The sequence below is a fragment of the Schistocerca gregaria genome, chromosome X (genome assembly GCF_023897955.1).
Source record: "Schistocerca gregaria isolate iqSchGreg1 chromosome X, iqSchGreg1.2, whole genome shotgun sequence".
In the NCBI taxonomy this organism is placed as follows: domain Eukaryota; kingdom Metazoa; phylum Arthropoda; class Insecta; order Orthoptera; family Acrididae; genus Schistocerca; species Schistocerca gregaria.
The window spans coordinates 757,222,597-757,249,352 of NC_064931.1; the positions used below are offsets into that span (position 1 = coordinate 757,222,597).

Genomic DNA, 26,756 nt, shown 5'->3' on the forward strand with positions numbered 1-26,756 from the left:
ATTTAATGCAGGCACGTTGCTCCTCTAACTCTGCCATCTCGAAATTCGCAATCTGTGAGACAAACAACTTCTCAATACAGCACTGAACAATAACTAACAAACATATAACAATGAAACTTCCGGCAGTTGCACATTATACACAGGCGTATGCAGGAATGCGAACCGCATTTCGCTCTAATAAAACATTGGCGCGAAATTACGAATGTTCCGTAATTTTTTGAACAGGCCTCGTGTGTAAAAACTGAAACAATTATAGTAAAATATTCCTTGGTGCAGGGTATTATGACCTCCATGTTCCGCTCCCTATGGATCCGCGGATGAGTAGTTTCAGCATTTTTGACTGCGATCTATGTTATTGTTTTGTTGCGGCAGAATCTTTCCATTCAAACAAACTCACGAGGGGACCTTCTGGGAGGTGCATTATAGTATGGGTAGGCACCTATCGCACCCTAAAAATGTAGGTGCCAATGCGGCCTCGTTTTTGAAATATTGCCTGCTGATGTTTGGGCTGCTCTTTATATATAGAAAAGTTTCACTGTTGTGGCAAGCGAGCGAGTAGCCGAGTGGCGCCGGCACGGTAACTCAGCGTTTTCGGTCAGAGGGCTGTGTGCTCTCTGTAATAAAAGAAGTGAGTCAAGAAATCCACGATGAACTTGAATGGATGCCTTGGGACGTCCGCTGAGACCAAAGGCTTCGAACCATATCGAACAAGCGAGCTAGACTCCCGTCCAGGCGACCCTGGTTCGAGACCCGTCTATGCTACTTTTGTTTTCGCGACGCTAGATCCATCGCAAAAAGAAGTATTCCATAACGTCAATAAAGTGGCGTTTCCTGCGTACTTGAGAAAATACAGATGCGATTGCGACTAAAATGAATGTGCATTCGTACAATGTTCGTGGTGTCGAAAGTACAAATGTTTTGATTGTTTTTTTAAATATTTTTTAAATATTCCCTACCTCAACGGAACAGTATTTAAAATACAACGAAAACAAATTGAACACTTATAAAATATTTCAAGAAATCACATTACGGTTAATTTCCTGTTAAAATAGAAAAAAACGCAAAAGATTGAAACAAAAAGTGACACTCAATTTGTAATTTTGATTTATAGAGGCTTGCAATTCTTTTTAACCGATTCCTTGTGGAATGTTCATGATTAATTATCAATTAAAACAGGAATCTGCAAAAAAAGGAAACAATAGTAGCATAGACGGGTCTCGAACCAGGGTCGCCTGGACGGGAGTCTACCCTCGCTTGCCACTCCCCCCTCCCTCCGTCGCATCTGCTCGGCGCAGACGTCGTAAGACACCCGTTTAAGTTCGTCGCTGATCGATTAACTCCGTTTTTTTTTTTTTTTTTTTTTTTTTTAATTACAGAGGGCAGCTAGCCCTCTGACCGAACACGCTGAGCTGCCGTGCCGGCTGGCCATTCGGCTGCTCGCCCACTTTCCACAATAGAGCTGCCCAAACTTTAACTGGCAATATTTCAAAAACGTGGCCGCATTGGCACCTACAATTTTAGGGTGTGATAGGTACCTACCCACACTATAAGCAGGCGTGGGAGCTCAAAACTCGATGCACCTCCCAGAAGGTCCCCTCGGCAGGGGGGAGAGAGAGAGACAGAGAGAGAGGCTATACTGCGCATCTCAAAGGTAATTTAAATTTGTCTGGTGACCGTAGGCACGGCTGCAGTGCAGCTGGGGCGGCGAGAGCGCTGCTTAACTAGCGGCTGTTGGAGATAATTGCGCAGATAGCGCGCTGGGCAGAGCCGCCGCAGTAGACCAGCTCCCCAGCTCCCTGTCCTAGTTGCCGCCGCCACCGCCGTGCCCATGGCCACCAACGCGCGTGAGCGCTGTCGCACGCACAAGTAAGCTTCCCACAACACATTCTTTTTCATCTCTTGCTGCCAGTTTATCTTAAAACAAATATTTTCTCTACGTTCGTCAATTTGCTGAAGTACCAGTAAAATTAACTTCTTAATGCTACCAATTTTACCAGGCTTTTATGTAGTGTCTTTATGTAGTACGGATGACACCTTTAGCTGTATTTACAGGTCTTGTTTCATTTGCAATCAGTTTCAGTGTTATACGAGGGGACTTCAAAAAGTGAGTTACCTATTATTTATGTCAGGCCAAGCAACTTTTATTGTATACTGCACAACACTTCGAAGTGACACATTTTTAAGATAGTGGAGCCATCCAGGGCCGCATTAGCATAGTGATCAGCGCAAAAGTTCTACTGTCACCTCTGAAATATGGTGAGAATTCAAATGTAGGAGTCACGGGATGCGGGTCTGTGATGCTGTTGACTGGTTGATTGATTCGGGGGAGGGGACCAATGCCCGTATGTCTGGGCACAATTACGCACTAATGCCGTCCTACCTAGGGGACAGCTGACAGAAAGAAAATGAAGGGTACCGGTTTTTAAGGGCAGAGGGGGAAAAAGTGGCATGGCAAGTGCTGTGGCAAAAAGGCCTCTGCGATTGTCTAGGCGGGTAGTAGAGCTACTGGCGGGTTTTTGCCAGTAACGACAGTTCATGCTTAGGTATTACGAAGTGTAAGTGGAGATGTATTACCATTGTAGCTTGTCTCCGACGAAATCTTCTGGGTCAGCTGCAGCGTCAGCGTACCTGTAACATACCAAGTCGTCATCTAAGCGGTCAATTTGATTATAACCAACCGAAACGGCTTGGGTTCGACTCCGCCTGGGTCCGAGATTTTCTCCGCTCGGGGACTAGGTGTTGTGTTGTCCTTAACGTTTGTATCGTCATAGCTGACATTCCACTGTTGAGATGGCTGTATGAGCACGTCCCGAAAGCCAATAAATTTAAAAAAAATTATTGTCAAATTGGCCGCTCGTTATGTGGAGTTGTTTCTGTCTTGTGTGTCCGGTTTCCCTGTTTAAGATCACGTTCTCGTTGAAATGAGCAAATAAATAGGCAAAGTTTGGACTTTTTTTGAGGCAATGAAAAGACATACAAAGGATCTGTTTCGGGGATATGATTGACCATGCTTTGAACTTTATTTTAGATATTTAACTTAAAAAAGCAAAATGGCACCAGTAATTATGGTCTGATCAAGGGCCAGCGAGTCTGAAGTACTGAGACTGCGCACAGTTACCTGAAATAAAAAATGGATAACATCAGTCGACACTACATTAAATTTATGGGAGCTTATACCCAATCACAAGGAATCAACCTTACATTTAACGATAATGTGCTAATTTGAACTTGAAGTTCGATTTTTTGACTTTTTTCTCTGTTTATGGCTTTAAAAATAGTTAATATTAACAAATTTCATATATTATAGACGTAAGTTCTCAAGAAAAGTGTTTACTTTTCGGGGGTCAGAGGGAGATGTTAATAGGTTGAACCGTTTCTATTTTATGCTGCACGCACTTTTGAAAACTCGTTACTCGAGAAAAATCGGTTTAGGGAAAACGTTTAAACGTATTATTAGTTTAATTTGCATAAAAACTACCGTAAATGTTATCACATATTTTTAATATCACCGAAAACAAACCTGAAGTTAAATTTTCAAAATTAAAAATGGCTAATCCAATACGGCGGACCAAAAATTATGTTTTGACCAGTTTTGAACAAAATTTGACCAAAAAAGCATTTTCGTTACTTACGTTTAGTCTGCAGTTCCAGGACCGTACACCAACCCTTCTTCTAACTCTAATTGTTCCTGGAGAGCAGTTTCCTCGTTCTTGTTGTTGAGAAAAGCCAATCTGGCTGAGCGTTCTGCGTTCGCCAGCCTGCACATGTTGTTCGTCAGGTTTCTCGACGAGTATTTTTGCAATTATACTGCAATATAAATCATTTTGTGAACGTGCGTCGCGGCACAAGTTTTCTGGGTGAGCCGGGTGTCTCCGGCTAAGAGCATCCCAGGGCGGCCGTGACACTGCTTCGAACAATCGGCTGCAGAAACTTTTGTAACGCACGAAAAACAAATCTGTTCGTCCCAACATTCTAGGCACGTATACTTCTCAAAATTGCAATAGAAATCGGATTTTCGACCATTTTGAATGAGAATCTGGCCTTATGCCGTGTAGCTTGTTTTATAACGGTGCCAGTCAGGTTTGCTGCAATAGAAGGGATCGCCGATGTAGCGTTATTTGTATGCGTGCGTGCGTCAGGGCACGCTTTATCGGCGAACCTCCGTATTACAGCAAAGTGACACGTATACACGACATTGGCACCAAGTCTCTGTAAACAACTGTCTGAACGTTCTAGCAAACGTCCAATTCCTTCGCGATAGAAATTCGCTCCGTAGTCACGGAACCATTCGAGAACTTTTGTATTAACCCCCTCATCGTTCGACAATCTTTTTTTCCCCCGGAGGTTCTTTCACCGTGCCGAAAAGTTGGAAATCGCACGGTGCAAGATTAAAGTCACTCACGTATCTGCTGCCTTCGTCAAATTGCTGGCACCATTTCACTAAGGCTGGATACGACATTTAATTTTGTCCTAATATCGCCAGAATTTCGCTGTGTACTTGTGTGCTGTTTAGATGTTTTGCCCATAAGATACATACCTTCTCGCGTACTTCTACTTTGGAGTAAGTTTCCATTTGCCGCACCATTTCAATCGCACGCTGTGATGCACCGGTTTTCTGTACCGCAGCAGAACTGTGTCCTTAGGGACATGCACTTTCTTTATGTGACACTCTTAGCGTGGGACGACAATGCCTACTTTTTGAATTCCCTACGTATTACACTCTAATCAGGCCCCTGAATATAGTATATCTCTGTCGCAACTGTACAAAATTCAGTATCAAAGTATCTATAGTGCCTTTATAATTAATGATATGTTAACTATACAATTCCGAGGTTGTTTCCGTAGCCATTCTCCGCAGAAAGCGCACAAATATTTGTTTTGTAAATTAAAAACGCCTTCTCTTGCTGCACTGTATTTTATTTCTTCCAGAAGCGTATCGCCTTTTCTCACTTTAAGGCGTCGTCAGTGGGATCTAGAATAATACCATTTTGTTTTGGTTCAAATGGTTCAAATGGCTCTGAGCACTATGGGACTTAACTTCTAAGGTCATCAGTCCCCTATAACTTAGAACTACTTAAACCTAACTAACCTAAGGACCTCACACACATCCATGCCCGAGGCAGCATTCGAACCTGCGACCGTAGCGGTCACGCGGTTCCAGACTGAAGTGCCTAGAACCGCACGGCCACACCGGCCGGCCCATTTTGTTTTGATATGTGTTATTTGTAGATTATAAAATAGTTCATGTCTCATTTTTTAATGTAAATAAGTGATTACTTACAGTTGTTCGCGTTTTTAAGTTGGCATCTGCGTTTCCTCCCATCTGGTCATATGATGGCGGTCAAACTACTGTATTTACGAAACATAAATATGTTTTTATGTTCCAAACTTTTTTTCCCACGTTCCACAGGTTAAAAAAGATGGATAGTGGGAAGAAAAAAGTTGTACTATAATCAGATAAGTTGCAACATACACTATGTAATCAAAAGTATCCGAACATCTGGCTGAAAATGACTTACAAGTTCGTGGCGCCCTCCATCGGCAATGCTGGAATTCAATATGGTGTTGGACCACCTTAAGCCTTGATGACAGCTTCCACTCTCGCAGGCATATGTTCAATCAGGAGCTGGAAGGTTTCTTGGGGAACGGCAGCCCATTCTTCACGGACTGCTGCTCTGAGGAGAGGTATCGATGTCGGTCGGTGAGGCCTGACACGAAGTCGGCGTTCCGAAACATCCCAGAGGTGTTCTATAGGATTCAGGTCAGGACTCTGTACAAGCCAGTTCATTACAGGAATGTTATTGTCTTGTAACCACTCCGCCACAGGCCGTGGGAAGCAAGAAGGTGCTTAAATCATCAATGTAGGCCTGTGCTGTGATAGTGCCACGCAAAACAACAAGGGGTGCAAGCTCCCTCCATGAAAAACACGACCACACCATAACACCACCGCCTCCGAATTGTACTGTTGGCACTACACACGCTGGCAGATGACGTTCACCGGGCATTCGCCATACCCATACCCTGCCATCGGATCGCCACTTTGTGTACCTGATTCGTCACTCCACACAACGTTTTTCCTCTGTTCAATCGTCCAATGTTACGTTCCTTACATCAAGCGAAGCGTCGTTGGGCATTTATCGGCGTGATGTGTGGCTTATGAGCAGCCGCTCGATCACGAAATCCAAGTTTTCTCATCTCCCGCCTAGCTTTCATAGTACTTGCAGTGTATCCTGATGCAGTCTGGAATTCCTGTGTGACGGTCTGGATAGATGTCTGCCTATTACACATTGCGACCCTCTTCAACTGCCGGCGGCCTGTCAGTCAACAGACGAGGGCGGCCGGTATGCTTTTGTGCTGTACGTCTTCCTCAACGTTTCCACTCCGCTATCACATCGGAAACAGTGGACCTAGGAATGTTTAGAAGTGCAGAAATACAGCGTACAGACGTATGACAAAAACACCCAATGACCTGACCACGTTCGAAGTCCGTGATTCTCTGCCTCGTGATGACTGGGTGTTGTGTGCTGTCCTTAGGTTAGTTAGGTTTAAGTAGTTCTAAGTTTTAGGGGACTGATGACCATAGCAGTTAAGTCCCATAGTGCTCAGAGCCATTTGAACCATTTTTTGAAGTCCGTGAGTTTCGCGGAGCGCCATATTCTGCTCTCTCACGATGTATAATGACTACCGAGGTCGCTGATATGGAGTACCTGGCAGTAGGTGGCAGCACACTGCACCTAATATGAAAAACGTATGTTTTGGGGGTGTCCACTTTTGCTCACATAGTGTATATGTATCATACTAGATAAGACAGTAATGCACACACGCTTTTCTTGTGCACTTGACACGTTCCACATCATAACGGCTACCGTACTGTGCGACTGATCAATGGAAGACGCAACCACCTGACTAACTATCTAACCAAGGAATTAGATGCACAAGAGGTTATTCTGCAGACCGTTGAACCATACTGCTCTACTGGTCTATATCAACCTTATGAGAGGGGGGTGGGGGTGCTGTAATTCTCTTGTGTCAGTGATATTAAACATTCACATGGTGGTGCGCGTAACGCGTCCTTTGCATCAGGTCGTACCCGAATGTATCATAAAACAAAAATTTAACGTACAGCCAAGACAGTTAAATCGTTTAATCATATGGTAAAGACCATCAGTTCAAATGATTCAAATGGCTCTGAGCACTATGGGACTTAACTTCTAAGGTCATCAGTCCCCTAGAACTTAGAACTACTTAAACCTAACTAACCTAACGACAGCACACACATTCATGCCCGAGGCAGGATTCGAACCTGCTACTGTAGCGGTCGCGCGGTTCCAGACTGTAGCGCCTAGAACCGCTTGGCCACCCCGGCCGGAGCCATCACTTCAGGGCAGAGTCATTATTCGTACTGTAATACATTACAACGGCTATTAACGATGTTCTACTCACTTCGCCTACGTGATTTAATGTGCGAACTACTGACTGGTGTGGGTACTCCTGCACGCATGGTAGCCACTGAATAACTGAGAGAGCCATCGGCCTTGCCGCAGTGGTCACACTGGTTCCAGTTGGGTCACCGAAGTTAAGCGCTATCGGGCTTGGCTAGAAATTGATGGGTGACCGTCCAGGCCGCCGAGCGCTGTTGGCAAGCGGGCTGCACTCAGCCGTTGTGAAACCAATAGATGAGCTACTTGACTGAGAAGTAGCGGCTCCTGTCACGAAAAGAGAAAACGGCCGGGAGAGCGGTGTGCTGACCACATGGCCCTCCTTATCTGCGTCCAGTCACGCCTACCGGCTGAGGAAGTCACGGTGGTCGGTCGATACCCTAGGGCCTTCCGAGACCTGTTCGGACGACGTAGAGGAAGACAGTATTATAATTTACGCACAATAGGCAAAACAGCTCAAACGCTTGTTCCCACTTACGCATAACATGTCCTTGTACGAGTTGTGTCTAAATGTAACACTAGACTGGCCGGCCGGAGTGGCCGAGCGGTTCTAGGCGCTACAGTCTGGAACCGCGCGACCGCTACGGTCGCAGGTTCGCATCCTGCCTCGGGCATGGATGTGTGTAATGTCCTTAGGTTAGTTAGGTTTAAGTAGTTCTAAGTTCTAGGGGATTGATGACCTAAGAAGTTAAGTCCATAGTGCTCAGAGCCACTTGAACCATTTTTTTTTTTTGTTACACTAGAACAGAAAACATAACAAGTAGTTAAGGTAGCTAAGCATTTATTCGTGCTGCAAAACACGACAAATATTGGCCAGAATCACTGTTTAAATCATAGAAGATTACACTGATCTGTTTACGATCTTTTGCTCTATTTCATCTACGCAACTAAGTATGCGACCATGTGAGAATATTTGTTCAAATGGCTCTGAGCACTATGGGACTTAACATCTGAGTCATCAGTCTCCTAAAACTTAGAACTACTTAAACTTAACTAACACAAGGACATTACACACATCCATGGCCGAGGAAGGATTCGAACGTGCGACCTTAGCAGTCGCGCGGTTCCGGACTGAAGCGCCTAGAACAGCTCGGGCAACGTGGCCGGCTGAAGAATATTTGTAACTCTATACGCGTGGCAGCCATGAATAAAGGAAGTCCTAATATAAACGCTACGAGCACGTCGCGTACACGCCTCCCAACGGCAACTGGAGGTTCACGCTAACATCAGTGCGAGAGGTTTGTTACTGACAGTGAAACATTCCTATTAATCGTGATGTTTAAACGTATTGGAAGGGACTAGAATCTACTCACATCTATGATAACAGTGATCACGCGAATACCAGCTAATCATCATTATACATGTAACACACGGTACAAAAAATCTATGTCCGCTATCCTAAATAAAACACAGTAAATGAAAATGTAAATTATAGCAGTTCTATCTGTCAAAAGTAGTCGTGAAGTTAGCCATTCTACTTCCTGAATACCTTCTTAAAGGGGAACCTCCCCATCGCATCCCCCTCAGATTTAGTTATAAGTTGGCACAGTGGATAGGCCTTGAAAAACTGAACACAGATCAATCGAGAAAACAGGAAGAAGTTGTGTGGAACTATGAAAAAAATAAGCAAAATATACAAACTGAGTAGTCCATGTGCAAGATAGGCAACATCAAGGAGACTGTGGGCGCAGGAGCGTCGGGGTGCCGTGGTTAGCGTGTAACTGCGGAATGAGAGGTCCTTGGTTCAAGTCTTCCCTTGAGTGAAAAGTTTAATTTTTTGTTTTCAGACAATTAAGTTCAGGCACTTACATAGAATCAACTTCACTCTCCAAAATTGCAGTACATGTTCAAATTTGCTAGGACATATGCAGGATCTGACGGTCTACACACGGAAAAATTTGAAAACGTAAAAACATATGTTTTGACAGAGCACAGGGAAAACTGTGCGACTGTGAAACTGTTGCATTCATTTGTTGCAGTTTATGTGACAAACTCTTATGTTTTCATTACTTTTTTGGGAGTGATTATCACATCCACAAGAAAACCTAAACCGGGCAAGGTAGAAGAATCTTTTTGCCCATTCCCCAAGTGTAAAGTTAGGTGGGTCGACAACATATTCCTGTCATGTGACGCACATGCCGTCACCAGTGTCTAATAGGATATATCAGACGTGTTTTCCTGTGGGGGAATCGGCTGACCTATGACCTTGCGATCAAATGTTTTCGGTTCCCATTGGAGAGGCACATCCTTTCGTCTCCTAATCGCACGGTTTTGCGTTGCGGTCGCAAAACAGACACTAAACTTATTACAGTGAACAGAGACGTCAATGAACGAACTGACAGATCATAATTTTGCGAAAATAAATAAAGTTCACTTTTCACTCGAGGGAAGACTTGAACCAAGGATCAGCTGTTCCGTAGGTGCTCACGTTAACCACGGGACCACGGCGCTCCTGAGCTCACACCTTCCTTGATGTTGCCTATCTTGCACATGGACTACTCAGTTTGTATATTTTGCTTATTTTTTTCATAGTTCCACACAACTTCTTCCTGTTTTCTCGATTGATCTGTGTTCAGTTTTTCAAGACCTATCCACTGCGCCAACTTATAGCTAAATCTGAAGGGGGTGCGATGGGGGCGTTCCCTTGTTAGAGTGTAGATGGTGGCAGCACATCAACTAGACTGTGGATAGGAACTGAGGTTCTAAGTTGACACAATCTGTTACAGGAGTCATTCTCACTACATAAAGACACAGTAACAGCTGTCATCCCATGATCTATCGAACGATGGATGTACGGGGATTTGAGATAGTGGTTGTTAAGCGTTTTTACGTACCGTTAACTGGGAAAACTTTACTGGAGTTTGGAAACGTATATATTTTATGCTCTGCCACGTTCCTGAACTAAACTATATGGTACGAACGTTTGCATCACACACGGAAGACGTTTAACAAAGGTCATTTTGTGAATTCTCAGCTTTGTCACATGAGAACAGAAGTTACTCGGCGTTTTAGCTTTCGTGTTGGAGGAGACAGTTTTGAGCAAATTATTACTGACTAAAATGCTTCTTAAAGGTCAGTGAATACTGCATCTACTTGACTCCGGTGGTTCATTGCACTCAGAATGCTGTGTAAGAAAAGCATGAATTGTGTTTCAGACAACAGATGTTTCTTGGATCCACAGTAGTGGGCACGTAGGTTGTGATTCTGTTCGAGATATCTCATTACGTTTGTGCTCATGATATATTATAAGATGCTAAAACAGATAGATGTCAAGGATATGGGACGGTAATTTTGTGGCTCCCTTCTGCTACCCTTCTTGTAGACGGGTGTGATTTATGCTTTCCTGCTACTAAACACAGTTTTCTGTTCGAGTTAAAACTTATATTGTTTACTAAAGCATATAATTGTCTTCCAGAATCACCTTTGCGTGTAAATATTTTGCTGCATTTAGTTTTTATAATGTCGCTTGTCAATATTGCACAGGACTTTGCTGGAAATGGGATAGCCGCGCGGTGTGGCCGCGCGGTTTGAGGCGTCATGTCACGGATTGCACGACCCCTCCCGCCGGAGGTTCGAGTCCTCCCTCGGGCATGGGTGTGCGTGTTGTTCTTAGCGTAAGTTACTTTAAGTAGTGTGTACGTTTAGTGACTGATGACCTCAGCAGTTTGGTCCCTTAGGAATCCAAACACATTTGAACATTTGGAAATGGGATAACTTTGCCAAACTAGAATTTCACAATTTTCGTCTACTTTTTCGGTGTTTCTTTTGTGTGTCGCGTTGTTAAAAAGCCAAGAAGCACTAAGACCAAGCTGCGAGGGTGCACTCATGAAAATTATGACGATATCACTCTACAACTTGCTATCTTTGAATTGTTAGGGAAAGAGCAGTGGAAATGCAGTTGAAAGGTATAGTACGTCGCTTAGAACCATTGAAAATAACGTAAAGGGCTGCAATTCAAAGACACTATGACGCCAAATTGAACTGAGCATAGATGAGGATGTAAAGTCTCTCACATAAATCATTGACCATTTTACGGAGAGTACTAGGTATCATTTCTCCGAGCAAGGTCCCAAACATTACTCAGTTTACTAGGCATTATGGATATAACTGACGCTGCTTACAATGAAATCTGGGGAAAAATTCCCTCTTCTGGGGAAATTATAGAATTTTCTGTGAATTCAGAACTGTGTGAATTTGAGGCTGCTTGTTTTAATTTTTCAATATTTATATATACATATCTTTTCAATATGTACGTATCATAGTTCAGATAAACTTTTTTCTCGTATTACTTGCTGGCTTCCACATGTTTTAACGTAGTAGGCAATTCTGCCGTGTTTATGAGGTGGCGTAAAAATGTTTCCTTAAATTGTCACGCTTCCACAAATTGTGAGACTAGAGTTAAGACTAATGGCCTATGGCAGTTTTGAAACATTTTCGTATAAATCAGTCTCTACAGCAGTTGAAAGAAAGGAAAAAAATAGCGAAGTTGTCCCTGTTGAACAGTGGTCGTCAAACTTCTTTGCTTAAGAGCCAATACTGACATTTCAGAGCGACAACACGGGCCACGTATGTACCGATCTTATTACACACATCAAAAAAAGTTTTACGTCACCTCGGTTCGGGAACCTGTACAGAAAATTGGAATAGAGATCAACATAAACATCATTTCCGCCCTTTTTATTGCTCATGAAAACCACACATTGCATGTTGTACCACCACACAGCGAGACCCTCAGAGGTGGTGTTCCAGACTGCTGTACACACCGGTACCTCTAATACCTAGTAGCACGTCCTCTTGCATTGATGGATGCCTGTATTCGTCGTGCCATACTATCCACTAGTTCATCAAGGCACTGTTGGTCCAGACTGTCCCACTCCTCAACGGCGATTCGGCGTAGATACGTCAGAGTGGTTGGTGGGTCACGTCGACCATAAATAGCCCTTTTCAATCTATCCCAGGCATGTTCGATAGGTTTCATGTCTGGAGAACATGCTGGCACTCTAGTCGAGCGATGTCGTTATCCTGAAGGAAGTCAGTCACAAGATGTGTACGCTGGGGGTGCGAATTGTCGCCCATGAAGACGAATGCCCCGCCAATATGCTGCCGATATGGTTGCACTATCGATCGGAGGTTCATGACCACCAGCGGCGTACTTCGGCCCCACATAATGCCACCCCTAAACAGCAGGGAACCTCCACTTGCTGCACTCGCTGGACAGTGTGTCTAAGGCGTTCAGCCTGACCAGATTGCCTCCAAACACATTGTCTGGTTGAAGGCATATGTGACACTCGTCGGTGAAGAGAACGTGATGCCAATCTTGAGCGGTCCATTCAGCATGTTGTTAGGCCCATCTCTACCTCACTGCATGGTGTCGTGATTGCAGAGCTGGACCTCGCCATGGACGTCGGGAGTGAAGCTGCGCATCATGCAGCCTATTGCACACAGTTAGAGTTGTAACACGATGTCCTGTGGTTGCAATAAAAGTATTATTCAACATGGTAGCGTTGCTGTCGGGGTTCCTCCGAGCCATAATCCGTAGGTAGCGGTCATCAAATCTCCGACATCGCTGTGGTCGGAAAAAGATGCTGCAAGAACGGGACAAACGACGACTGAAGAGAATTGTTCAACGTGACAGAAGTGTAACCCTTCCGCAAATTGCTGCAGATTTAAATGCTGGGCCATCAACAAGTGTCAGCGTGCGAAGCATTCAACGAAATATCATCGATATGGCCTTTCGGAGTCGAAGGCTCACTCGTGTATCCCTGATGACTGCACGACACAAAGCTTTACGCCTCACCTGGGCTCATCAACACCGACATTGGACTACTGATGACTGGGAAACATGTGTCTGGTCACATGAATCTCGTTTCAAATTGTATCGAGCTGACGAACGTGTACGGGTATGGAGAGAACCACATGAATCCATGGACGGCAGCAGATGTTGTTCACGCTGCTGGTGGCTCTGTTAAGGTGTGGGGCGTGTGGGTTGGAGTGATTTGGGGCCCCTGATACCTCTGTGTTCAAATGTGTGTGAATTCCTAAGGGACCAAATTGCTGAGGTCATCGGTCCCTAAACTTAAACACTACTTATACTAACTTATGCTAAGAACAACACACACATCCATCCCCGAGGGAGTACTCGAACCTCCGAGGGGATGGGCCGCGCCCCTGATAACTCTAAATACGATTCTGACAGGTGACACGTACGTAAGCATCCTGTCTGATCGCCTGTATCCTTTCATGTCCATTGTGCATTCAGACGGACTTAGACAATTCCAGTAGGATAATGCGAAACCCCACACGTCCATAATTGCTACATGGTGGCTCTGGAAACACTCTTCTGAGTTTAAAGACGTCCGCTGGCCATCAAACTCCCAAGACACGAACATTATGGAGCGTATCTGCGATGCCTTGCAACGTGCTGTTCAGAAGAAATCTCCATTCCCTCTTCCCCTTACGGATTTACGGACAGTCCTGCAGGATTCATGGTGTCAATTCCCTCCAGAACTACTTCTGACATTAGTCGAGTACATGCCACGTGACACTGCAGTGACACTGAAATTTCGTGGCGAAATGTTGTTGGTTAATAACAGTAGGTTTATTTACATTTAAATGGACGATGCAATATGAGACAGGGTCACAAATGTATACTACATGTTTTAAATTTCATTTTTCTTCTACTTCATGCGCCTCTTGCAACAGTCTTAACTTAATTTCATATTCTTCGCTAGAAATATGTGCCGCATTCGAAGATGACTGTCTCGAATCCATTTGACTTCTATCAGAAATGTATACCATAGCAGCTGACTTGTACCAGAGACACACGTTCATGAGTTGTCAGCACTGTAAGGCAAACAAAACAACATTTTCCATATCACGTCCCCTCACCTTGCAACGATAAATCTGCCTCTGCACCCATTTTCGAGCCTTAGGTAAGCGGCCAAGTCTATTTGGCTCAAGGTCCAATTCACCATCGTCATGGCAATGAAGCCCCACTGACATATTCGTCTTCAGGTACACTAGCATACCTCCACCTTAATTTCTACTTAGGATAGTAAGAGCCCGCCAGACTACACTTTCCCCTTAACATCAGCTAGAGTTGGTACGGTCATAATTCATTAAATACATTGCCTAGCAAAAAAGTGAGGCGTCCAGAAGACATGGTTACAGGTCACCATTGACATCTGACCATGTCTTCTGGGTACTTCGTACATGTACACACCATCGGCAACTATGTAAATGATAGATAGGAGTTGCAATTTTCGTAACAGGTAGGATGGCTACCAGACTTCATTAGTGTTGTTCGTTTTTTAGTATTATTACTAAGCTTGGTATGATGTATAAGAGGTGAGAACAGCGTCAAATGTAGAGTGATCACTGTGAACGACAGGGAGATGCCACGTACTCCTATGAGCAAGATCAGCTCCTGGCAGAATTTGAAAGGGCCTCATGTCTGGTTTCCACATTTTCGGGGCATTCGGATGTGACAGCGGCCAAATGTCGGACTACATACATCTACCTTTACATCTTCATAGATACTCCGCAAGCCACTGTACGGTATGTGGCGGAGGGTACCCTGTACCACTGCTAGTCATTTCCTTTCCTGTTCCACTCGCAAATAGAGCGAGGGAAAAACGATTGTCTATATGCCTCCTCCATATGAGCCCTAATTTCTCGTATCTTCATGGCCCTTACGTGCAATGTACGAGGGTCACTCCAAAAGAAATGCAGACTATTTTTTTAAAAAATCCATCTTTTATTCTAAATGTTTGAAAGTTTTACAGTGTGTAGATACATCCTTCAGGAACAATATTTTCATTTCTCCACATAATTTCCATCCCTCCCAACTGCCTTACGCCATCTTGGAACCAGAGCCTGTATACCTGCACAGTAAAATTCTGGAGCTACTGTTTGGCAGCGTGCACAAGGGAGTCACCATCTTCAAACCTTGTTACACGAAGAGAGTCTTTCAGTTTCTCAAAGAGATGATAGTCACATGGGGCCAGGTCAGGACTGTAAGGCGGGTGTTTAAGTGTTGTCCATCCGAGTTTTGTGATCGCTTCCATGGTTTTTTGAGTGACATGTAGCTGTGCAACAGCAAAACATCGTGCTTTTGCCGATGGTCGAACACGGCTCAGTCGAGCTTGAAGTTTCTTCAGTGTCTTCACATATGCATCAGACATCTCTGGTTCAACTTGGCATGATGTCCACAAGTAAGAGTCCTTCGGAATCGAAAAACACCGTAGCTATTACTTTTCTAGCAGGTGTGGCTTTGAATTTTTTTTCTTGGGTGAATTTGCATGATGCCACTCCATTGATTGCCTCTTCATCACCTGTCACAATTCTTCCAAGAAATTCATCTCCACCATTCTGGTACTGTTCCAAAAGTTCGCTGCATACCGTTTTTCTTGTTTCTTTCTGAGCCACTGTCAACATCCTGGGAACCCACCTGGCACAAACCTTTTTTAACGCCAACACTTTCAGTATTCTGCAAACACTTCCTTCCCCTATCCCAACGTAGCGTGACAATTCGTTCACTGTGATGCATCTGTCAGCGGTCACCAATTCGTTAATTCTCTGCACATTGTCTGGAGTATGTGCAGTACGAGGCATGCCGCTCTGGGGACAATCCTCAGTACTGCCGTGCCCACTTTCATCACGTAATCTGCTTGCCTATCGACTAACTGTACTGCGATCGGCAGCAGCATCTCCATACATCTTTTTCAACCTCTTGTGGATGTTTCCCACTGTCTCGTTTTCACAGCACAGGAATTCTATGACAGCACATTGCTTCTGACGAACGTCAAGTGTAGCAGCCATCTTGAAGACATGCTGTGAAGGCGCCACTCACGGGAACAGGTGGAACTAAGTTTGAAAATAAGCGGGAAGGATCTATCTACACACTGTAAAACTTTCACACACGCGGAATGAAAACTATATTTTTACAAAAATAGTGTGCATTTCTTTTGGAATGACCTTCGTATGTTAGCGGCAGTAGAATCGTTCGACAGTCATCTTCAGATGCTGCTTCTCTAAATTTTCTCAACAGTGTTTCTCGAAAATAGCGTCGCCTTCCCTAGAGGGGTTCCCATTCATGGTTCATCGGCGCGGAGGGGGGGGGGGGGGGAGTTAGTGATATTGGTCTCTAATTTTGCGGCTCTGTTATTTAACCCTTCTTATATATTGGAGTCACCTACGATTTTTTCTGGTCGCTTGGGGCTTTCTGCTGGGCGAGAGATCCTCTATAAATGCAAACAAGGTAAGGGGCCATGCCGTAGAGTATTCTTTGTCAAATCGAACTGGGATTCCGTGAGGGCAGGCATACTCGTCGTCAAAGTTGGGGTCGAACAAGAGTGACCACCACAAGGAACGATGGCCATATTTTCCATCAAGTACATCGCAGCCCTTCATATTTCCGCCTGCTATCCGAGAACAAGTAATGGACTCCTTGTAACGTTCTGTGTCATCCCGAACCCTTGGTCAGAGACTAGCAGCACCCAGACGAGGGAATTATCGTCCTGTGCGTAGTCTGCCGTTAACACCACAACACATACGCCTGTGTATGGTAGTGTGTTGCAGTGACCGGAAATCATGGGCTGCAGAGGAATGGTATCATTGAGTTCAACCGATGAATCGCAGTTCTGCCCTACTTCGGAAGACTGTCGTCGGCGAATATGACAGCAATATCTACATCTACATCTGCATGGCCGCTCTGCAAATCACTCTTAAGTGCCTGGCAGACGATTCATTGAACCACCTTCTCAATAATTCTCTATTATCCTATTCTCGAACAGCGCGCGGGAAAACTGAGACCTACGTCTTTCCGTGCGAGCTCTGGTTTCTCTTATTTTATTACGATGACCGTTTCTCCCTACGGAGGTCGGCGTCAGCAAAATATTCTCGTATTCGGAGGAGAAAGTTGGTAGTTGAAATTTCGTGAGAAGACCTTGCCGCAACGAGAAACGCCTTTGTTTTAATGATGTCCGTCCCAAATCCTGTCTCATGTTCGTGACACTCTCTCCACAATTTCTCGATAATACAAAACGTGCTGCTCTTCTTTGAAATTTCTCGATGTACTCTGTTTTTCCTATCCCACAGCTCGCAGCAGTACTCCAAAAAAGTACGGAGAAGCGCAGTGTAGGTAGTCTCTTTAGTAGATCTGTTGCATCTTCTAAGTGTTCTGCCAATAAATCACAGTCTCTGGTTCGCCTTCCCGACAAAATATTCTATGCGTTCTTTCCAATGTAAGTTGTTCATAACTGTAATACCTAGGTATTTAGTTGAATTTATGGCATTTAGATTTCATTGATTCATCGAATAACCTAAGTTTAACAGATTTGTTTTAGCGTTCATGCGGATGACGTCCCACTTTTCATTATTTAGAGTCAACTGCCAATTTTCGCACCATACAGAAAACTTTCCTAAATCGTTTTGCAATTTGTTTTGGTCTTCTTCAAATGGCTCTGAGCACTATGGGACTTGACATCTGAGGTCATCAGTCCTCTAGAACTTAGAACTACTTAAACCTAACTAATCTAAGGACATCACACATCCATGCCGGAGGCAAGATTCGAACCTGAAGCGTCTAGAACCGCTCGGCCACTGCGGCCGGTTTTGGTCTTCTAATGACTTTACTAGACTTACTGACCTGCTGAGATGTCCCGTTCTTGCAATGTTTCGGAAAGGCACAACGGTGTTACAACTAGCTTCATGGTATGGCGAGCCATCGGATATGTCTCCAGGTCACTGCTGGTAATGCTTCAGAGAACTCTGACGGCACAGCAATACGTCACGGGTATCCTGCGACCTCATGCATTACCTCCCGTGTGACAGCAACGAGGTGCCGTTTTCCTATAGCACGATGCCGTTCCACGGATGCACGTGTCTCTATGAACTGTCTACATGATTTTGAGGTACTCCCCGTGGCCAGCAAGATCCCCAAATCCATACCCGATAGAACATCTGCGAGATTATTCATAAGTACCCCCGGACTTTCAAAAGACAACTGCGCGACAACTACAAGACATACAGCAAAATGCCACATATCAGTGCATAGACCATGTTTCCAAGTTTCGATTCGTAATACGCGCCATTGCGAAGTTGCCGAGTGCACCACAAGAGGGCAGGCGTGACACAGAATGCCGTACAATGGCACGACATTGTGTATTCTATAATTCGCTAAATATGAGTCAATTACGATGGTTCAGCGATGATTCCGTATCATATATCATGTGAAAACTCCAATGGACAAAACAATCCATGGGCAGTACAACATACTCCATGAGACTGGCTGTTTATGTGGAGCAAAGAGAAATGGCCATCTGGGAATGTTAGCAGAGAAGGTGGAGCATATGCCGAAATCATTCGTCAGGAACCCGAAGATATCGATGAATCGTGAGATCTGAAGTCAACTGTCTGGCGCATTCTATACGAACGTCTGCATGTACAACTATACAGGCTGTAGTCGTTACATGCAGGGACTACTCGGAACAACAAGCTTCGTCCTGAATTTTGCTGCGACTTGCAGACGCTACTGGTGGTAGTCGGTTTTCACAGATGTTAGTTGTCAACGACGAAGCCACGTTTCATGAGTATGGAAATAAGAACCGTTTGAATGTAAGTGCTTTGGACACACATCATCCACGAGGGACTGTGGTACACATTCGTGATTCGCATAAAGTTAACATTTTTTCTGCTATGTCCTGTTCAAATGTATTTGCATAATTTTTGTTTGCGGCGAAAACTGCGACTGGCTTTGTATACCTGTGGACATGCTGCATCAGTGACTTATGCCACTATTACAACAAGACACTGGACACTTGATTTTGCAACAAGACGATGCTTCACAACACTTTGTTTCAGAAGTTCTTGATTACCTCTGTGCCGAACTGCCTCAGCACTGCACTGTACATGCTTGCCATCATGACTCCCCTCTTCAATGGCCGTCGCGGTCATCTAGTCTAACTACATGGGATTTCGTCTTATGAGGATATCAAAGATCATGAGATTCTGGTTCCACTGCCACGCAACTTGGAAGAACTGTAGGAAAGGATAATATGTGTGGTCACTGATGTCGACCATGATTTGTTGGAACGTGTATAGGACGAGATTGACTATCGGGCTGACATTAACCACTTTACAAATAAAGCCCACCCTGAGGACTTTCATTGTCAGATAAAAACTTGAAGTGATGCTCTCTACTTATAACTATCTGTTTTTCTTGTACGTCTCGTAGTTTTCATGATGTCGTTTTCTGGAAACCCAGAGGTAGTTATGAATAACCCGGTATAACTGCAAAGGAAGACGAGAGACCTGCCGACAGAAATCAAGATGGATTCAGGAGTCACATTAGTTTCGGAACGGAATAATAGAGAAAAAGTATATTCTTTCCTCCCAGTTGAGGTAAAAGATGTACCACAGATGTGAAACTTTTCTGTAGTCAACAGCAACCCAACCAATCCTTTGTTTACACAACTGATAGCTGTGTTAACCCACTCCCAGTCATGATGTTGCAAACTGAAATTTGGTGAAAGTGTGTGGTGGTGTTAGCCTTTTTTTACGTGCTATAGGTTTGGAACATTAGTTTTTGTTGAAGGGTACATTTTAAAAAAATGACACTTGCACAGTTCTGACACCACAGTAGTAGTTAACAGGAGGCTTTTCTGCATCAGCCTGGTAATGCTCCTGTCGGGACGACTTTGACGTTGTGGTGTGGAGAACGTAGCTCCTTTTGCTGTTCCGATCAAAGGCTGTACCTGCACCCAAACGAACATATTTGGAATGAAATGGAGTGTCAGTTGCATGTCAAAAAGAACTTGAGTTAAACTTTTTGACACTATTTCAAGAAAAAATTAAAGATTTTTCTGATTCAGTGTACCATAATATCTAGAGATTAATGTCTCCAAAACCAGATCCTAAACGCTATTTTTTTTTAAACCTGGCGTCCTTGGAACGAACAGCAACGAACTTCTGACATTTTTAGCTGAAAAGCCAATTTCACTTGGAGACCTATTACATCAGCTGTGTATTTACAATTTAGTTTAGTTATAAAAAATATTTTGTCACCTATATACACTACTGGCCGTTAAAATTCCTACACCAAGAAGAAATGCAGATGATAAAAGGGTATTCATTGGACAAATATATTATACTAGAACTGACATGTGATTACATTTTCACGCAACTTGGGTGCATAGATCCTGAGAAATCAGTACCCAGAACAACCACCTCTGGCCGTAATAACGGCCTTGATACGCCTGGGCATTGAATCAAACATAGCTTGGGTGGCGTGTACAGATACAGCTGCCCATGCAGCTTCAACACGATACCACAGTTCATCAAGAGTAGTGACTGGCGTATTGTGAGGAGCCAGTTGCTCGACCATCATTGACCAGACGTTTCCAATTGGCGAGAGATCTCGAGAATGTGCTGGCCACGGCAGCAGTGGAACATTTTCTGTATCCAGAAAGGCCGGTACAGGACCTGCAACATGCGGCCTTGCAGTATCCTGCTGAAATGTAGGGTTTCGCAGGGATCGAGTGAAGGCAGAGACACGGGTCGTAACACATCTGAAATGTAACGTCCACTGTTCAAAGTGCAGTCAATGCGAACAAGAGGTGACCGAGACGTGTAACCAATGGCACCGCATACCATCACGCCGGGTGATACGCCAGTATGGGGATGACGAATACACGCTTCCAATGTACGTTCACCGCGATGTCGCCAAACACGGATTCGACCATCATGATGCTGTAAACAGAACCTGGATTCATACGAAAAAATGACGTTTTTCGTGCACCCAGGTTCGTCGTTGAGTACACCATCGCAGGTGCTTCTGTCTGTGATGCAGCGTCAAGGGTAATCGCAGCCATGGTCTCCGAGCTGATAGTCCATGCTGCTGCAAACGTCGTCGAAATGTTCGTGCAGATGGTTGTTGTCTTGCAAACGTCCCCATCTATTGACTCAGGGATCGAGACGTGGCTGCACTATCCGCTCCAGCCATGTGGATAAGATGCCTGTCATCTCGACTGCTAGTGATACGAGGCCGTTGAGGTCCAGCACGGCGTTCCGTATTACCCTCCTGAACCCACCGATTCCATATTCTGCTAACAGTCATTGGATCTCGACCAACGAGAGCAGCAATGTCGCAATACGATGACCCGCAATCGCGATAGGCTACAATCCGACCTTTATCAAAGTCGGAAACGTGATGGTACGTATTTCTCCTCCTTACACGAGGCATCACAACAACGTTTCACCAGGCAACGTCGGTCAACTGCTGTTTTTGTATGAAAGATCGGTTGGAAACTTCCCTCATGTCAGCACGTTGTAGGTGTCGCCACCGGCACCAACCTTGTGTGAATGCTCTGAAAAGCTAATCATTTGCATATCACAGCATCTTCTTCCTGTCGGTTAAATTTCGCTTCTGTAGCACGTCATCTTCGTGGTGTAGCAATTTTATAGGCCAGCAGTGTATAACATAACCTACATAATGTAGAGATCTCTGATAGTTTATAAATGTCTCCTGTCGTCCTGTGCCAGAGAGAGTAATTATAAATGTGAGCATTTTGAGTTTACTGTGGTGAAAGATGTACAATATCATAAATAATCATGTAGTGTAACGAATGAAGACTATGGATTGATAGTGAGGGATATTTTTCATATTGTCACCAATTCTCACACCTACAGTTGTTTCTAGTGGGAATGTTAACTAATCGTCTTGTAGATGAAAGTGCACAAGAGTCAACTGATAATGATGATGACATAGAGTGCAGATTTAGTGACGAATACGTGCCATTCTCAGGTCCGTTGAGTATTGAAGGTACGTTTTATACTTAAAATTACATAGAGAGAAAAAAAAACAACCAAACGCCATGCGAAAGGGCCTTGAAGGCCCAAAGCTACCGACCGGCCGCCGTCTCATCCTCGGCTCTCAGGTGTCACCAGTTGTGTATATGGAGGGGCATGTGGTCAGCACACCACCCTCTCAACTGTAGTCACTTTTCGTGACCTGCGCCACTGCTTCTCAGTCAAGTTGCTCCTCAACTGACCTCACAAGGGCGGAATGCACCACAGTCGCCAACAGCACTCGGCAGATGCAGATGGTGACACGTCCAAGTGTCAGGCAAGCCCGAAAGCGCTGAACTTGGGTGATCTGACGTGAACCGGTGTTACCACTGCAGCAAGGCCGTAGTCTAAAACCACATAAAGTTCATAAAACAACGCATGAAATGGTCTCTGATGGTGTACAGTTATGCGAGTCTATGATTGTAAGCAAAAGTGAACTGACTACAGGAGGGTTTAGTGTGTTTCCATCTTGGGCGAAAAATGTGGAAATGTGGGGAAGTGGGAGGGGGGGGGGGGTTGTGGGGTTAAAGTGGAGAGGCTTGAATACAGTGAGCGGGTTCTAAGGGATGTAGGTTGCACAGATGACAAGAGTTGCACAGAACAGGCTAGTGTGGAGAGCTGCATCAGACCACTTCTTAGTGAAGACTACCAGAATCATTACTACTGTGACTACTTCTACTCCAATTACTTTCATCCGGATTATAAGCGCAGGCTTGAAGTAGCCACTGCGTCCCACATGATGCGACTCCTTTGAGCACTACTTTTCTACATGATTGCATATCGAATTAAGAGAATAGTGCATCATTAAATTCTTCACCTCAAGACAGGAAGGATGCTCTATCGGCATGTCAAATTTCCTCTGTTTTTGAGAGTCGCCAGGAATGTGTGGATTTTTCTTTGGTGTGCTAGATGGCGGCGCAGAGCATTTTTTACTGACCAGTTCGCCTGATTTCTCTAAATTTATTGGTGCTATCTATTCAGCTGTTAACAACAGAGTTTATAATAAAATGTTTGAGATTTTTGGGAACGAATCGATTTTTAACACACATCCCTCCTCTACACACAAAGCACAATCTTGTTGTGTCAGTCCTCGATTTTCTTCCATTCTCAGAACTTCATCTAACTTCAAACGCCTATTATTTTTTGTACATCATTGTCCTGCGTTGTCAAATTTTGTTACCTGTAATGGTTAGTTAGAGGGAAAGGGGGGGGGGGGGGGGTGTTAGGACCAAACAACGAGATCATCAGTCCCTCGATCCAAGAGTGGTGCATCCAGAAGCCAGAAGTAGAGATGTCCACTGAGAACGTTTTCTCATCTAGTCAGGCGATTCATAATAGTAAAAGCCAGAAAGATAAAAACATAATGGACATCTTTTATACCGTCAATAACACAAAGTAAAAGGAAGATGAAGGAAATACGGAAGTCAGCAGGTGGGCATTCCCGGAGCTCTGCATGCGATAGGAAATGTCTTACCTACAGCTGTCGCTCCACCGATGCATTTCAGTCAAGAGCGCCCACTATTCAACAGAGTGCGACACCTAGAACAGAAAGTTAGGTGCGACAGAAAGGGAGCAAATCGAATCTAAAAGTAATTAAAACAGAGAAAAAAGAGGGATGAAAGAATAGCTTGGTTGATAAGGTAGGGTCGGGGAATCCCCAGACCTAGCAAACAATGGAGACGCCCAATCCCCAACCAGTTGCCCCTTCTCCAGAGGTAGATTAAAATCTTATAACTGAGAATAAAAACCACTTTCACGAAGAAAACTGAGAACCAGGTCAACCATCTAGGAACTGGCCGCCCATATAGGTGGCAATGAGTCCAGAAGTCCATAATTAGCATGCATAGCCAAAAGGAGCAGATGTTACACCAAGATATGAACTACTTTCTGTAAGACTCCGTAACCACAATGTGGGGGTGCCTCGTCACACAAAATAATGCTGTAGGCTAACCAGGTATGACAGATGCGGAGACACCATATGACTGTAGATTCCTTCTGGGAGAAGCGAAAGGAAGAATATCATGCTGCAGTAGTCTCCTTGACTGTGCAGAATTTATTACCCATAATGAATAGTTTTAAAAATTAGTGAAAATTTATACTGCCTCAGCTATTTTTCTCAGGTGGAATTTGGATCCACCATCAGTTCATATGGAATCGATGTATTACAAAAGAGCGTTATCTAAATGGTTTAAAACTATTCTGATATCAACTTTTAGTTCCTTACAGATATTATGGCTGCTAATATGTGGGTGCCGCTCAATATTTATTGCGATATAATTGTTTTTCTAACGCTTCGTTGAAAAAAACTCTAGTGTATTTTTGACATCAAACTTCCCAAACTGAAAATTGTTACATTAAATTTTTGCCTCGTGTAATGTTCAAAAGCATCACAAATTAGTTTTGGCATCGCGAATCGTATTCATTCCATTTTGTAAAACAGTATTAAAATACACCGATTGTCCTCTGTATCTTCGCTTAGATTTTCAAGATACATAACCTTTTCCAGGATACGCTGGCGTACTTCATGCCAGATCGGGATAATACTTCCTGAATTATGCGATTGCAAAGCCATTCATTGAAGATAAGAACAAAATTTCTCTCTAACCTTTTGTGTTGCATTCGCTTTCTTTTCTTAAACTGTAATAATACTAACATGTAGAATAAAATTATCTCTTGCGGATAGCTAGAAAATTCTACAAATGTTCTTAACTTACAAATAAACTTTTAAAATGAAACTCTGCTTCAGAAACATTCAGGTTGCTACTTTGACTAAATAACTAAACGTGTTTTATTTTAAGCTAATTTCTAACACTGCCACTAGTATAACAAAGACGTTGTTGGTTCTTAACTCATTACGCGTTCAAAAACTTTAAAGGCTCTGACGGAAATCGGAAGTGCTACGCTACGAAGCATCAGTTCGAGATATATATATATAACTTCCTGGATACGTTCATCACACAACGGATATTAAATGATAATTTAATTCAATTCAGAACTGAAATATACCATCAACAACAGCATGCGGCAATACCTGAAATACACACTATGTCAGTTCATGAAGATGGTTGGAGGTTCCTATGAAAGCATACATCCCCCAGTCTAAATCCAGACATGTTCCATGCATGACAAATCAGAGGAAACTGCAGGCTAGTCGAGGACCCGAACATTCCTCAAGGCGTTTCTGGTGTGAACTGCAGTGTGGGTTCTTGCATTATCCTGCTGTAATTTACCACTTTGTAGCTTGGTCATAAAGGGTATGGCCACAGGTTTTGCCATCCTTGCCACTTACTGACGAGCATTCAGCCACCCTTCAGTAATTATCAAATCACTTCTGTCGTCATATCAAGTAGCTACTCTCCCGATGATCCCAGGAGTTGGACAGGTATGAGTCTCGAGAATCGCTGGCTCCTGCGGCCTTTCACCAGCTCACCTCACTCTCTGGCGTCGATCTGACCGCCACAGACAGAAGCGAGACTCACAGCTGAATATCACAGAATGTCACTCAGTGACCCAGTTGACTCTGGTTCTACACCGTGCAAGTCTCTGTTGTCTGTGGTACGGCGCCATCATTAAAGGACGCATGGCAACTCGAACCTCAACCCAGCTTCCAGCCGTCTGTTCATGGTGGTTGGTGGTGACACTGCCTGTAACCTCTGTATAAGTAGTTCCACAAACGTTTTCAACAAACTGTGCATCGCAAACCAGTCAACAATGAATACACGCAGCATCATTTTGTGTTGGATTTAGCTGGTCACTAAAGACATCTGCTCCTCTCAATCACTCAAACTTATTTGACACAGCAAAGTACTCAGGGCAAATCATGCGGGAGATGTGCAAGTGCAGACATGTGTCAGCAACTGATTGGTGCATCGAAGTCACAGTTTCCACAATTTTCTCTGAAGGGCAGTTCTCTCGCTCCTTAACTGGAGTCAATTCCGCGTCAATCTTATAAATACACTGGTGTGCAAAGATTAAGGACAACAGTAACTTTCGTATTATGTGTCATTGCCAAGTAACATAGCTAAGAAATGCTACAGGGTAGTAAAGAAGATAACTGAAAGAAATATATAATGAGATGAACAGGAATGACACTTTTATTCAAAGACAATAATTTCAACGAAGTCACCGCGATTTATGATGATCCCCTGCACATTCTTAATAGGGTTCTTAATAGGATATGTGATCACCACGGATGGTAATGCGTGATCTGTGCTGCTATGCTAATCACAAGGTTGGTAAGGAACTGGGTGTTTCATTCCTCCACCAGTCTAGTTGATAACTACCGGGTGGTCGTTGGTGCATATGGACATGCTGCATTTCATCTCCCCAACGTTGCATCTCAAATCCTATTGAGCAAGTTTTCGATGTCATCGAGTGAAATGTACGCGTTTGGGCCATCTCTGACAAAACTCTGTGTGTAATGGGATGCAGTTAAGGGATCCTGAAACATAATTGTTCCCAAGCTCTGAT

At 44.0% G+C, this 26,756-nt stretch overlaps 1 protein-coding gene across 1 annotated transcript in view; it reads left to right on the top strand.

Annotated features, from left to right (window-relative positions):
• The first annotated feature begins 1,755 nt into the window (after positions 1 to 1,755).
• The window catches only part of LOC126298729 (transcription factor 15-like), a 74,860-nt gene continuing 49,859 nt past the window's right edge, over positions 1,756 to 26,756 (top strand). The window contains exon 1 of the mRNA XM_049990168.1: positions 1,756 to 1,866. Within this exon, the coding sequence (XP_049846125.1) occupies positions 1,829 to 1,866 (38 nt within the window). The 5' untranslated portion in view covers positions 1,756 to 1,828. The remainder of the gene's footprint in view (positions 1,867 to 26,756) is intronic.